At 38.9% G+C, this 14,839-nt stretch overlaps 5 protein-coding genes across 5 annotated transcripts; 3 read left to right on the top strand and 2 right to left on the bottom strand.

Moving 5' to 3' along the window:
- The first annotated feature begins 1,662 nt into the window (after window positions 1–1,662).
- On the top strand, window positions 1,663–2,868 carry LOC103930398 (CRIB domain-containing protein RIC4). Its single transcript, XM_009339735.3, has 3 exons — window positions 1,663–1,950; window positions 2,068–2,223; window positions 2,352–2,868. The coding sequence occupies exons 1-3, from the start codon at window positions 1,815–1,817 to the stop codon at window positions 2,651–2,653; spliced, it is 594 nt and encodes a 197-aa protein (XP_009338010.2). The 5' UTR covers window positions 1,663–1,814; the 3' UTR covers window positions 2,654–2,868.
- A 57-nt stretch (window positions 2,869–2,925) lies between these two features.
- Window positions 2,926–4,103, bottom strand: LOC103930397 (photosystem I reaction center subunit XI, chloroplastic). The gene is made up of 2 exons (XM_009339734.3): window positions 3,876–4,103; window positions 2,926–3,497 (listed from the first exon to the last, which is right to left on the bottom strand). Exons 1-2 carry the CDS (start codon window positions 4,041–4,043, stop codon window positions 3,006–3,008), a joined length of 660 nt encoding a protein of 219 aa, XP_009338009.2. The 5' UTR covers window positions 4,044–4,103; the 3' UTR covers window positions 2,926–3,005.
- A 2,412-nt stretch (window positions 4,104–6,515) lies between these two features.
- LOC103930399 (tyrosine-protein phosphatase DSP3) lies at window positions 6,516–9,048 on the top strand. The gene is made up of 5 exons (XM_009339737.3): window positions 6,516–6,708; window positions 7,207–7,300; window positions 7,568–7,625; window positions 7,736–7,779; window positions 8,503–9,048. The coding sequence occupies exons 1-5, from the start codon at window positions 6,554–6,556 to the stop codon at window positions 8,758–8,760; spliced, it is 609 nt and encodes a 202-aa protein (XP_009338012.1). The 5' UTR covers window positions 6,516–6,553; the 3' UTR covers window positions 8,761–9,048.
- Window positions 9,049–9,756: 708 nt separating this feature from the next.
- On the top strand, window positions 9,757–10,529 carry LOC103930400 (protein METHYLENE BLUE SENSITIVITY 1). The gene has a single exon (XM_009339738.3). It carries the CDS (start codon window positions 9,878–9,880, stop codon window positions 10,211–10,213), a length of 336 nt encoding a protein of 111 aa, XP_009338013.1. The 5' UTR covers window positions 9,757–9,877; the 3' UTR covers window positions 10,214–10,529.
- Window positions 10,530–10,686: 157 nt separating this feature from the next.
- On the bottom strand, window positions 10,687–14,559 carry LOC103930401 (WRKY transcription factor SUSIBA2-like). Its single transcript, XM_048577269.1, has 5 exons — window positions 13,911–14,559; window positions 13,135–13,260; window positions 12,024–12,899; window positions 11,776–11,930; window positions 10,687–11,544 (listed from the first exon to the last, which is right to left on the bottom strand). Exons 1-5 carry the CDS (start codon window positions 14,175–14,177, stop codon window positions 10,815–10,817), a joined length of 2,154 nt encoding a protein of 717 aa, XP_048433226.1. The 5' UTR covers window positions 14,178–14,559; the 3' UTR covers window positions 10,687–10,814.
- Between the last annotated feature and the right edge of the window lie 280 nt (window positions 14,560–14,839).

Raw genomic sequence — 14,839 nt, forward strand, 5'->3', positions numbered from 1 at the left:
AAGCATTTGTAATCAACGATTTAAAACCTAAATTGAAAGATATTTGAATTTAATAGTGGTTACTCAAATAAAGTAAATAAATTGGAATATGGAAAGATCGGTACCATGCTACCAATCCTCACCCAGTCGTACTTAAATCATCGTTCAATCTATTTATTTTCACTTTCGTCTCACCGTGGAGTTTTGAAAATTAATGTAAGACTTTCCGTTAGTATTCTTGAGGGTGGAACCCGTTTTTGACCATGTTTTAGGCCTCAATACTATATTTTTCACTTACTTTTTTAGTTGTGGCTTAAATATTCTATTAAATATACAAATGCCTTATGATGTTTTCCTTAATGCTCATGGAAATATTTCAAGAAAATAAAAAAAATTGCATTTTTCACAAAAAACGTGAGTGTTACTCACGATTTTTATCTGTTTTGCAAATTCGTATATAAATCATCATTGTTATTCTTGAGGTGGAACCCTATTTTGGGCCTACTACTAATTTTTGGATTAAATATTTTATCAAAAGTACATTTGTGGCTTAATAAACCATAAATACAATTTTAAAATTTAAATGTCTTATGAAAAAATTCTTAACACTTGCTGAAAATATTTCGTAAAATTAAAAAGAAAATTTCATTTTCGTTTTTCGCAAAGAGCTTGCAATAGCCTATAGCATCATGAAGAACCTCAGAGTGTGCACTGATTGTCGCAACTCTGCTTCTCATGACCTTATAGATAGGGAAATAATTGTGATGGTCGTTTATCTTGTCATTGTTCCATTCCTGTGGAGGTTATACTGGTAAGATAAAGACACAGTGGTATGATAAAATACTTGAAGTTAACGAAAGACTTAACATAAAATCGATGATAGTGGTGTTTTAGAATTCATGTTGTTGTTTTGGTTCGACACCAAACGATGCTCGAGTCAGCCTCGGAGTTTGTTGATTGCTGTTTGTCTTGCAACCAGAGGCAGGGACAGAAGGTATGAGCAAATTGACTAAAAATAAATAAATAAATAAAATAAAGGTTGGTGGTGACACAACGTAGCTTTCTTCCCTCAACGACTGTATTTTCTATCCTTGCAATCATTCATATATTAATGCCCTACTTGTAAGTAATACTAATAACCCAAGTTGATATTCCTGGCCATCAACATTGTTTGAGAGAGAACTACATAAAACAGAGACGCTAAGGTGACAGTGTCTCAAATCTATCACTTGTCGTCAAGTGTTTTAACTTTCTCACATGACGTCATATGAATGATTTAAGACACTGTCACCTTAACGTTCCCGTTTTATGCAACTCCTTCTCTGATTATGCATAAGAAAGATCCCTTGGTATGCACTACATGAAGCTAGAGTCCAAATTAAGAAAACGAAAGAAAAGGAGAGAAGAGAGAAGAAAGGTGGAATTTGGTAGCTTAATCTATAAGAGAGGTAAGTGAAGTGGAGAACCCTACCCACTTTTGAGTAATTGTATACAAAAGTACACATTTAATTAGTTTATCTGAATTATATGTAAATTGTTTAGGTTAAACTTCTCAACCCAACTTAAGTAATGTTTAAATCACGTCCAAACATAACCATCAATTGGAGTATTGCAAATGTTAATTTGTGTTTATCTTCTCCATCGCTACCAAACATACTTGCATATGTAGCTTGACTTTTTCATACGTAAAATTATTGTGACTTGATAACAAAGCCAGTGCATCGCATACTCTTCTGCTATAACAAACCATTTTCCCACCCCCGATTTTGCATTTTCCCAACCACCATTTCTCCACATTTCCATCTCTCTTTTCGTTTGCGTTGTTTGATGGGAAAATGAGACAAAGAATGGAAAGATTCGTTCTTCTTCCTTACGCAATTGGTTGCGTTTCTGAATCAAGCGTTGCTGTTGCCGGCGTGCAGCAGCAGCCGCCCAGAAGATCAAAACCGGACACAAAGCCGTCTCCAATAAGTCTCTCTCTCTCTCTCTCTCTCTCTCATATATATACGTACTTCCATGCAGTGTGTTTCTCTCTCTAATTTGCTAGCTAGCTTATGTTTTCATGTTATTTTGATGATTTCTGAAAAGGAGCTAAAGAGGCTGAAGAGGAAGAAGATGAAGAAGATAGCTTATCGGGCGAAGGCATGAAGAACTCGTTTAGATCCCTGGCTCTCCCGAAACCAAACATATCAACCGGTATTCATAGGCTCGTCAAGGGTTTCAAGAACTTCTCTCAGCAATTTGGTAAGCCTCAATGAACGCGTGATTTGGTTATCATTGTTTTGGGGAGTACATCCGCTCTAGTCAATGTGACTACTACCACGACAGCTCTTGTTTATCTTTACTTATTCGTGTGGCCATTTCCCTGATAGTTTACAAGGATGATATGGAAGAAGTGCTGGAAATGGATATGGAAATAGGGTGTCCAACGGATGTGAAACATGTGACACACATAGGTTGGGACGCTTCCACTTCAGCTTCCGCTGCCTCTGCAACAACTGACCCCTTTGGGGGCTGGGATAATCTCGTATCGCCTGATCTGCTCTCTGTTTCCCCTGTTTCTTGGAGGCAATTTGAGCTATCTGTGCCCTCACAATCTGAAGCTGCAGTACCACCTCTTGTTCATGGTTCTTCTTCAAAATTTGTTGAAAAGAGTGGTGGAGGGATGATGTGATTATATTTAAGATCAAAGGGCTCGTTTGGTTCGTAGGATATCCAAATTGAAATCGAATTCTCTGTCTACCCCGCTACGTACATCTTCCAGTATGGTTTTTCTGAAGCTTGAATGCTGTAATGAGTGATGAATCTATGGGTTTGTAATTAATTATATGGCATCTGATATCTGATATACATACATATACATATACATACACACGTACTTTTTTGGCATTTTTAAAATTGTGAATTTATGGTAATTTGAAGTGCATTAGGTTAGTTGTGACAAAGTGATCAAAAATAAAATATATTTCACAAACAATGTGGCATACATGACATGAGTGATTACAGTTTGATAAAAAGAAGTAAGTCTACTTGAAGAAGTAAGGAAGGTTAACAACATAGAGGAGGAAGTAGGCCCAAGTGACACCCGAAATGCCTCCGAAGAAGAAGCCGCCGGTGAATTTAGACCATCCCTCAGCGGTTTGAAGCTGGTCGGGCTCCTTCTTCCGGCCAGTCAATGTCAAAGCGGGCGCGGAGGATGGCTCTCCTTCCTTGAAGGAGGAAATTCCATAGATTGTCAAGCACAGGGTTAGGATGACTACAAGACCAGCAGCAGCCAAGGAGCCAGCTCCCCCAGCATAGGGAGTGTTCCTCAATGGGCCAGTCTTGACAAACGGGCCTACCAGGAGGAAACCGTGGGCCAGGCCCACCTCAACGCCCCTGAGAAGTGGGCTGACTGCTGTCCTGTAGGCTGGGAGGTTGGACAAGTACCAGGCAATCAAAGGGCTTGATGTCACTGGAGTCTCCAAGCTTCCAATGAAAGGATCACCGTTGATGGGTTGAATCACTTGGAAATTTTGCTGCAACATTGATTCAATCATCATACCATAACATTACAAACACATTAAACTCAGGGAGCTTTTATTGACACTAGTATTTGCGCTAAATCATACAATAGGGCATAATTAAGTTGTTAACTATGTACGAGAGCCGAACCTAAATCTTCCTACTTATATAAGACAACTAAACCTAGTGGCTAGTGCTACCGTGCTAAATCATACAATAGGTCAGAAGTATATTCATATCCGATATTCTCTATACAAAACGCCGGTTAAAATGACTGACGCACCATTAACAAGGTATCAATAATATGTCGGTACATTTTGTTAGCGATAGTCGAGGGCACTAATGCAGACACGCATGAAGTGAAAATGTATGACGAGGAGAAGTAAAAGTACCTTGTCCGATTGGACAGCCTTGATGGAGAAGGAAGAGAGTCTCCTGGAAGGGAAGAGCCTGAATGGGGAGGCAGAGAGGCCTTTGGGAGAGAGCAAGGCAGGTCTGGTGGTGATCGGAGAGGTGAAGTTGGATTTAAGCTGGCTGGCCATTGGGGAAGCTGAGGCCATCACTTTTGCACCAACTGCAGAAGATACACACACACAGTTGTAACCAAAGAATGGGAGAGTGAGAGAGGGCAGATATGGGGCAGGTAAGTATATTTTGCAAATGTAGTGAGATGTTGTGGTGGTCAGAGACCCCTCTGATTCCACTGGATGAGGTGTTTCCAAAACCTTATCCCTTATCCAACGTTACCCCTTTTATTTCCTTTGAGTTCCAAAATTGGTTGGGCTAGGACTTTATCTTCGCTTTGGTATTGGTTTAGATTTGGGCTGGACTGCCTTGGTTAGATGTTTTGATTGCATGGTCTTCTAGTGATAGGAATTTGGGTTGGACCCACAACACGTCTTACTCGATATCTGGTCATCCATGACGATTTTAAACAATTAACAGCTGAATGTGCGCTCTATTCAAATTCCAAAATAGAAACCGCCCCCTCCCCCTCTCCACGACACATCAAGATCAAACAGCTGAATATACTAATAGTACGAAAACATAATGAATAAAATGTCAGGTGATTTGTCAAACCAAACGCAACAATAAGCTACAATGAACGCGTTTTGAGAAGGCTCCCACACAATACAAGCTATTTTGACCGTCGATGATCCACAAATGTCACTAAAATTACTAGAAAGTGTCTAATTATAGAAAAATGAAAAGGAACCACTCAACCAACTTGCAAGCAAAAGGAGAGAAAAGTTGCAACCTGCGTGCTTGAATGTTGAATGTGTGTTGACAAGTCACATTTGGATGGGTTGAATCAAATAAATCAATTCACGAGAGAGGGTTTCAACTTTATACCGAGTTAAAAAACAAACAACTAACCGGATCCTCTTCGGATTCTTTTGGTGGGGATATGTGGGTTATGTAAATCGTGTTCGTTCATCGTATATCGTGTGGTTATTTTTTATCAAGTATTATTTATATTTATTTTTAAATTAAAATATTTAAAATATTTTTTAACCTCACGATGTACAATAAACAGACATAATTAATAGATTTTCGAGATTTTCACAAAAAAAAGATCCGGACTCAAAAAACAATACTCTTTTCTAAAAGATAAATTTAATTATTTAGGGACCAACTTTTTTATTTTTATTAACTAAATGGTAGTCCAGATTCAAAAACCAGCTACAGAAAGCTCACATGAATGATGCTTCCTTAAAAAAAGGGAAATAAAAGTGGCGATGAAGAAATCCATTGAATCTCAACGAAAATGACACGAAACGTCCCTTTATTTTTCGGGCATACAATAAGTTTTTTTTTAACTTACAAAGCGGATCTTAGCCTTTATTTGATTTTTACAAATTGCTCATCAAGAAAAATGTCGGTAACGAAACTGAATTTAAATGTTGATCTAATAAAAAGAACGATTTTTACCAATTCAGCTAACTGCTGTTGACAGTTTTTCCCGGCTTAATGCAATGGCCTTTCGTCGACAGAATAATATCCTTTTGACTAACATGTTTGATAGCGCAGACCACATGGTGTTGATATCTATGTGGATTCTTGGAAACGATCAAATATTAAACTCAGTCCGACCTTATCCCAACTTCCCATTGAGAATCCTTATTTTTTCTACTGCCGTCATCAATGTTATATTTGTCTAAGTTCTCTTTTTTTATTGGTCCATAACACGATATTTCAAATTATTTTAATTTAGAAAAATAATATTTAAAATCAATTATGTTGAAATATGCATAGCTATTTGGCTGTTATAACCTATAAACCTAAAATAAAAAATTGGCATCTACTGAATGGTGGGTACGGTTTAATTTGTTTAGCCAAAAAACTAATTTTCTCTGAACCCTGAGAGATCTCAAACTTGATGAATGGTGGCTTTTGAATTACACCAATGGAAACTTCCTAACACCCTCCCAAATTATGGCTTTACTAAAAACAAACCAAAAAAAAAAAAAAAAAAAAAAAAAGCAAGGAAAAAAACCTAACAAGGGTCAAAACCGAAATTAACTTTCACACATTTTTTTTCTTTTATTTATTTCTGACTACGAGATTAAATAAATCAATAAAAATTATGCATAAATAACCCAAAAAAAAAAGTGTTATTTACACACCATTTTTTAATACTCACACGCTTGTTAATTTCTATTTATTAATTTTTGTTCAATTCATTCAATCAAACAGTTAAAAATAAATAAATAAATGTGAAAATTATTTTCAAGTCAAATTATTATTTTGTAATATAAAAAATGGAGGTAAAAAAGATTATAAGAGGTGCTAGATGATGAGAAGACAAGTCCACAAGAACCTCGAACACGTTGGAAGAAAAGTTGGAATCCAAATCCAATTCAAAATCCAATCGCTTTCACATGAAAACATGAAAACTCAACCCCCCTCCCTCAACGGCGTCATTTCCTCCTCCTTTTCCCCTTCCAAAACCATGACCTCCTCCTCCGCCTCCTCCTCTATTTCGTAACACCAAACGCCTGCGCTCTGCGCTCTGCATTCTGTGTTGTTCTCTGCCCGTATTTCGGAAGAGAGACGAACCAAGAGAGGGATGAAAGAGCAGATGAAGATGAAGAACGACGAGTACGACGACGTTTTGGAACCGCCCATCAATTTCTCCATGGTGGAGGACGGCATTTTCAGATCCAGCTTCCCGCAGCCGTCCAATTTTCCTTTCCTCAAATCGCTTAATCTTCGATCAATCATGTAAAGACTTTATCTTCTATAAGCATTTTATTCGTGTGCATGCATCTATCGGTCCATGTGTGCGTGTGTGTGTGTTTGAAGGTCGCATTGCGATTTGTGAGGTGTTTGGTTGCTGAGAAAACCGACGGAAAATTGAATTACGTGAGAAAGAAAGGAAAATATTGGAAAAGAATATCTTTTAGTCTTTGTTTTTGAGTTTTTAGCGTAAATTAAGTGTTTTTGCATTGAAGGATCTGATTAACGTCTGTGATTCGTTTGAAGAATTTATTACTTTCGGACACCGTTTGATTGCCAAGAAAATCGAGGGAAAGAAAAGCAAGAAACTAATTGAGAGTTGTCTGAGTTGTTTCTAGAGAGAGGAATTAGAAAAAGCAAAAAACTCTTAAGTTTTTGTAAGGATTGTCATGTATTTCCTGGTGACTAAACAGAACGGAATCAGTTTATTTGCTTTAATGGGAATATAGCGTTTATTGTGATTAATTCTGGGTTTTGGAGCAGATATTTGTGTCCCGAGCCGTATCCAGAGGAGAATTTGGAGTTTCTTCGGTCTCAGAATATTCAGCTACTGCAGTTTGGAATTGAGGGGAAGACGGTATACTCTCCCTCCCTCTTTCTGTGATTGTTTGTCGAAATTGTTCAGTTTAAATCTTTTTGTGAGATTCATATATGCTATTTGTTTGCTCCTGATATATGCTTACGTGAGCGCACACATCTGTAAATTTAAGATGTATTATTACAACTATTACGTTTTACGTTTTAATTGAATGGGGAACGACATGCTTGGCTGACGTTTGATGGGATATGGGCTATGTTGTATAATGTGTTGTGTTGATAGGTTTATGTCCATGTCTATATGCAGGAGCCTTCTGTATCTATTCTTAAGGATACCATCCTGGAGGCTCTGAAAATCCTCATTGGTACTGGGCTAATATGGCAGTTCTGCCTTTCTTTTTTATATTTAACTTTGTATTTAATTTTTAGTATTACACTTCATAATTTCTAACTGTAACCTTTTTCGTGTTTCTAGATGTGCGAAATCATCCAGTTTTGATCCACTGCAAGCGTGGAAAGGTAAATCTTATATGTTCTATCTATCATCAGCCTGTCATAATTTGTTTTACTTGGACGCACTGTCTTATGATACAATACTTGTTTCTTCAGAAGTCAATTTAGCTTTCATTTCAGTGTTCAACAAATCAAAATTAGTTTTTCAAGAACAGAATTTAGAGTGCATTACCGTTCATTTAGATTTGAGATTTTATTTTCTTGATCGATATGGATTCTCTTTATTCAAACAATGTAAACATTTCATTCTTGTTGTTGATCATTGTTAATATTATGTAGAGATGTCTAAGAAAATAGGATTCAGCTTTTAAAAAATAGTCTCTGTCATTTCCCAAAACGGGCTGGCTTTGCTCAGGCTCCTACTGTTTAACATGCAAAGCATCAGAAACTGAATGCCGTACTTTTAACTATTGATGTATTTGTTATCAGTGAGAGATCTTTCCTTAAAGAATTTATCTTTTGCTGGCTTATAGTTTATCTGTGTTTCTAGGTTTCAGCCAGGAATCATTTTCTCCAAATCTCCATGATAGTATAACCTCATATAACAACAGATAATATATCCGGTGTATAATATATCCGGAGTAGTGTCACATTAGGGCCTCCTTGAATTTCAAACTGATACGGCAATATGCACTTTCTCTTGTTAATGACAGGAACTTTTAGGATTGTAACAATTTTTCGGTTATGGCAGTTCTTTCTCACCTTTTGTTTGCAATTTTGCTGTTACAGCATCGGACAGGTTGTCTTGTTGGTTGCCTACGAAAATTTCAGAATTGGTGTTTGTCTTCTGTGTTTGAGGAGTACCAGCGTTTTGCCGGCGTGAAGTCTAGACCAACAGATTTGAGGTTTATAGAAGGATTTGACATAATGCTGCTGAGGCAGTGCCTGTACAGCATAATCTACCAGTATCAAGGTTACGGGTCGAACAAGAGGAGGTTGTTATACAAAGAAGACAATTTACAGAAGCCCCAAACCATGAAAGTTTGACACACAGCTTGCGGAATTGGAGTTGGAGGGCCCTTGTTTCTTTACCTCGTGCTTTGCTACTAGTCTCACTTAGACATACATCGGTTTGTCACTGTGGTGTATAATATGAGTCCATGGTGTCATCCTCGTTAGCTTCTTCCGGTAAAGGATCGATTCGGAACTATTTCTTTTGGATTTGGTCTTCCATTGGCATCTCTTGGGACAATGTGGACTACTACTACTACTGATTTGTTTATTCTTTTAGAATTTCTCTGTATCGATGAAGACCTTTCTACTTAGTGAATGTTATTTACCAAGCCTCTCTCTCTCTCTCTCTCTCTTGAAGGGATAAACTGCACTATTGCAGGTTTTAAAATTTCAAGGGCATCCTTAAGGTTTGGACTTATTCTATCTACATCAATGCTCAATGAACCTGAACTTTCGAACTCGTTTTACTTTGTCCTTTGAGCTTTTAATTTCGTTTTGAGGTCTCTAAATTTTTAGTTTGTGCCAATATTCCATCGAATGTCAATTTCGTCATTATATTTTGTTTATTCTATTGTGCGCATATATGTTAACAAAATGCAAAACTCACAAGGAAATTAGTATACATTTTACACTATGATGATTGAGTTGTCATAAAAATTAAAAGAAATTGAAACATAACACGTTTGCAGCAGCTTTAGAGACTCGTAATGTATAAAAATTGACACCCAATTTGACATTACAATCGTCAAAACATACCGGTTAGAAGTATCAACACGAATCAAAAAGTGGTTAGAACCAAAACTTATAATTCATAGACATCGTAATCGTTTGTTTTGAGTCAAAAGAATCATCAACCTTATTCGCCAATGGCTAATTACAAAATATATGTGCAAACTCTGTTGATCCAATCAAGTCCCATACTATAAGAACCAATGAAACCCGAGCACGTCACCCGAGCTCACGTACATCTGAGTACACCAAGTCATCGTGAAAGACAGATAAAGCCTATATATATTTTGAGCCATAAACGCCGCGCACCCACACACATTCTCCCAATCTTCTCATAAGGTTAAGGTCCTCTCCGTCCGAGGGTCGGACTATTAGAGTTAGGGTTTTCATCTACGCCGTCCGATCAAAGTGATCGACTAAGATGACAGGCAAAGCGAAGCCCAAGAAGCACACGGCCAAGGAGATCGCCGCCAAGATCGATGCTGCGACCACCAACCGCGGCGGCGGGAAGGCCGGGATAGCTGACCGGACCGGGCAAGACAAGGGAGGACACGCGAAGATGGAGTGCCCGCACTGTAAGATTACGGCGCCGGACGTGAAATCGATCAAGATTCACCACGAAGCTCGGCATCCGAAGATCCCGTTCGAGGAGGAGAAGATTGTGAACCGCCACGCTAGCACCAGCACCCAGGTGGCGGAGCCGGTCAAGGACGCTAACAAGCCACGCCCCGGCGTCCGTGGAAGCCTGAAGAAGTAAAATTTCGGTTCAAAATCGAATCGAATCAGCCAAAGGAACGGGCTTTCCGGTGCTTTGGGGGGTAAAATTACTAGAATGGGGTCGGAACGGGATTGGTGCTTGGTATGGTTGGGAAGTGGGTTTAAGGTTATTTAGGGTATTTAAGTGGAATTTTACGATGGGATGTATAATAGTTTATGGGTCTTGCTTTCTATTATGCCTAAGATGATGATCAAATCAATGTTTGAGAATTGATTCCATGTGCTTTTTAAATCAGTTTCTTTCTTGATGTTGTTGATCTTTGAACGTTATCAATGAATAGCATATCAAATATCAATGGTGGTTTGAAGACTCTGATTATTGTGTTGCTGTGTTTAAATGATTCCAACAATTTCAAATACAAACCCCTTTTCCAGTCTTTGTTTCCGGCGCCAGAAAACGGAATTCAAGCTCAGTATACACTAGTGAGGGAGAGAGATTGATCGAGTTGGAAAACATGAAGAGGAAACTGTCTGCAATGAAATTTTGCAAGAAAATAAAACCTTTAACCAGAACGAGGCGAGCGGGAAACCAAAATCTGCCTCGGCTGATGACTGCTTTAGAAGCAGAAGAACAGAAAAAATTATGACGGATAACCTCCCATGACCCTGTGATAGAATAGCGATGACGACGATAATGCTGCACTTGACTGATCCATTGTTGGGAAGCAGGCATCATAAAGGTTATCATCCTTCTGCTCTTGTTTAGGCTGTAGGAATCTTACATCGATCTCCTGCAGCTGCTGTCCGGAAAAATAAGGCTGTTCTGGACAAACTGATTTTCCGTTGTTGAAATCGTAACTGGCGAGAGGGAGGTTACCGGGTGGCGGAAGGTTCATAGGCAGTGAAATTGGGAAGTCTGGGACAACAGAACCAGCCTGATGAGCCACATTGTGATTAGCATGCATTCCGAATGAGGCATACAGCATGGTATTCTGCAGAGGAGGATATTTCATTTGGTAGGGGGAGGAAGAACCAAATTTCATGTCATTACTGAAATTCCCGAGAAAACTAGGCCTCATGTATTTGTCATGGAATTCCGCTTTTCTATCAAAATGAGGTGCAAGATCTTGTACTTGTGTCTCAGGCTTTGGAATATTGGTATTTCTAGGTAATACCAGAACTGGCTGAGCATTGGCAGTAGATGGGAGTCCATTACCGCTACTTGAATTCATGTGATTACTGTTTCTCGCTGCAGGCACTTCGTGGTTGTGTTTTCCCTCATATGTTGTAATTACGAATTTCAGATCGTGGGAGGCCCTTTCCACGTGCTTCCTTACTGAACATCCCGCACTTGTGCACTTGTAATAGCTCCTATAGGATGAAGAATGATACAAAGATTAACCGTATACATAGAAATTGTTATGCAAATAATACGGATTATGAGCTAATATCTTAATTGAAGAAATAAATTACACCAAGAAAATGCCATCCTCTGTCCTTCTTCTATATTTTTTTAATGAACTCTTCTATGTTCATAACTCCATAGAGATCCACACTAACAAGTTCGATGGAATGAGTGAGTGACAGAGAGGAAGAGCATACCTGGGGTTTGGATTTCCTTTGACAACTTTTTGCCCATACTTCCGCCAGCGATAGCCATCATCAAGTATGTCAATTTCGCTCTCAATTTGGACAACTACTCTTGGTTTGTGGACATCCCTGGATGCAAAATTTGTTTCAATCATGCAGCTCTCCTTCTTTCTGGAAGCAAAAACCAATGGAGAAGATTATAATGTTGTTCAGTCATGGCGTCCTGGAAAAAGATACCTTTGAGATAATCAGAAATTGACTTGCCTTCTTTTTGAATCAGATTCTTCATCATCTGCATCATCTCCAAGTGATATGCTTCCTTGGGTGGCCTGATCATCATCATCATGACTAGCAAGTGTGGATGAAAGCTCTGGAGTTTCGGCTGATTCAAAGATATTCATGGACTTCCCTTGGGTAGTTGAAAATGGATCAGAAAGCTCGGTAACAACAGATGCTGAGGATGTCCTTTCCAGACCGTCAGGCCTCCCATAGTAGCCAACTTTCCTACCCTTACAGGACTGAATATTTGTCCAAACTGGCCCACCTTCAACTTTGACAGCAGCCCTACTACCTTCACCCATCTCTAACATGTCATCATAAGAAAATGATGGTCCAACCGATGCTCCAGCTTTACGGTTAGGCTGAGGTTTTGCATGATTATGAGGAGCTCCCTTGTAGATGATTTCTGTTATTTGACCATCATAGGATCGTTCCACCTTTTTCTTCACCTGACAATTTGGATGTGTGCATTTGTAATAACTCCTTGGATATTCACTACCTTTTACCTGTTTCTGCCCATACTTCCTCCAATTGTATCCGTGTTCTGAGGTCCTTACCATTCCTGCAGCTGAGTATGACCCCTTATGCTCTCCTTCTGAAAACTGATGGGTCCCCATGTCCTCCCCATCAACCGCTTCTTTGGGAAGAGAGTTTTGATCGCTAGCTGCACTGGAATGAGACATTTGCAAGTTTGCGCCGTTGGCATTCATAATCACACCACTGCTTATGTTTCTAACATCAGTGGACGGATCCACAGCATAGTTCATTGCATTAGCTTCTTTGGAAAACTCCATCGGGAATTGAAACTCCATTGGTTGTTGCTCCAAAACAAGAGCTTGGTAGTCAACAGTAGATCCCTGAGGAACAACGCAATGGGAAGATACCAAACTCATGCAAACACAACCTCACAAAAACCTCTTAACATAATTTATTGGTACTTTCAGACATGAAATATGTACCTTTGGGAAACTTATCAAAGTCACTCCCCCCTTGGACATTTTGGTTTAAACACTTACATTTTGGTTTAAACAAGTACCGTTGGACATTGATGATTTGAAGATATGAGGACGCATCGTAAGTTGAGGCATTTACCTGATTTCCAAAATTCGAATAGGCCGTCCTGTAACCATCATCTTCACGAGTTCCTGATTTCAGCAGCGAGCTGTTATCATTGGGAGGACGCAATTGAAAAGTTCCGGTGGTGGGAGATGGAAGCGCCTAGAACAATACAACAATCGAAGATCACATATCAAGCAGGACGTCCTAGACAACATCACAAAGAAAGAAAAAGCTTTGGACTTTGCAACTCTCAACATCCATAGTGTTCATATGCCTAGCTTTTGGTGATTGTATTTTGAACCAAACAATGTCAAAGCAGAGACTTTTATACAAAAGTGCAGAATGACAAATTCAGATCTGAAAAAACCAAATTATAAATGAACAAGGTAAGTTAATTAGTTCCTTTTAACACAAGTTTTCTAGTTAAATAAGCTAATAAAGATTAATGAGTAGCAACCAAATACTAAAAGAAGTAAAAACTGTTAATCTGTTTGACATTTACTTTCACCCTACTACCAATTGCTTGCAACCAGATGCAGATATACTACGGCGGTTCAGAAACCCATAAGTTTACCAAAAAACCAAAAACATACAAAGTTATACGTTTCCTTGATCACACGGCGAAAAGTTCTATGGTGCTCCGTAGTATACTATACTCCGAGGTTTTTCGGACTAAACAAAATCCAGAAGAATATGCAGTCACATACATTTATCTCCCAAAAGAAGAAAAACCCAAAATTTCACCAAAAAAAAAAAAAAAACCATGAAAATTAACAAAGATGAAAGAAAAAGAACGAAAAAAGAAAAACCTGAGAATTGGGGACCATCACGGGGGAGTCGAGCAGAGCCGTGGGGCTGATACCAGACGGAATAGTAAGGCACGGGGACCTCGCCGGCGGAGAATTCAAAGGGTTGGTTGTCCTGACACGCACCGTGTTGATCCTCTCCGCATTGAATCCACACTTGGCTGCCCTCCTCTCTGCAATGCTAATACTGCTCCCTGCTCCACCACTACCACCACCGCCTCCTCCTCCGTCTGCTTTGCTCTCCGTGACGGCGTCGTCTTCTTGCTCCATTGGTCTAAAAAAATCCCTTATTTTTTTACACACACTGTATTTTTTTTGTCCGTCTGGTCGGATTTTCCTGCTAGAGTGACAAGGCTGTGACTCTGCCTCGCCATCTAACTGTAGGAATTTTCTAAAAACCCTGACTCTGGTTTTTGGTTTCAGCTCCTCCTCCCTGAGTGGTTGCGGAGCTGAAACCTCTTCCTTGTTATTGTATCGAAATGAAAATTAAATTAAAAAAAAATGGTTTGATTCAAAATTCAGGAAACGAAAAGGCTTTTTTGATCAAGTTTCTATGTCTATATTTATGGTACAAAATTTATGTGTGTTTCCAATAAGAAGAACAAATGGATTTATCAGAGAGAGAGGGGAAGAAGAAGAAGGGGAGAGAGAGAGAGAGAGAGAGAGAGAGGTGGGTTAATAGTCCTACGCTGATTAAAGCTTTTTTCGGGAACGACACATCTCTTCTTCTTATCAGAAACGATGAACTTCAACAAACTCCCCCCAAAATCCAATACGTGTTATTTCTTTACAATGTTTTTCACGTAAAACTAGATAAAGTTGGTTTCGTTTCTTCCCTTAAATTTCTATTACAATTTTTCCTTGAGAAATATTGAGAAGAATTTCTTAATATTTTGATACAATTCTCGTACCAATATTATAAAATGTTCTGT

This window comes from the organism of the source record quoted next, unplaced genomic scaffold (assembly GCF_019419815.1).
Source record: "Pyrus x bretschneideri cultivar Hongxiangsu unplaced genomic scaffold, Pyrus_bretschneideri_v1 Contig11, whole genome shotgun sequence".
NCBI classification, from domain to species: Eukaryota; Viridiplantae; Streptophyta; class Magnoliopsida; order Rosales; family Rosaceae; genus Pyrus; species Pyrus x bretschneideri.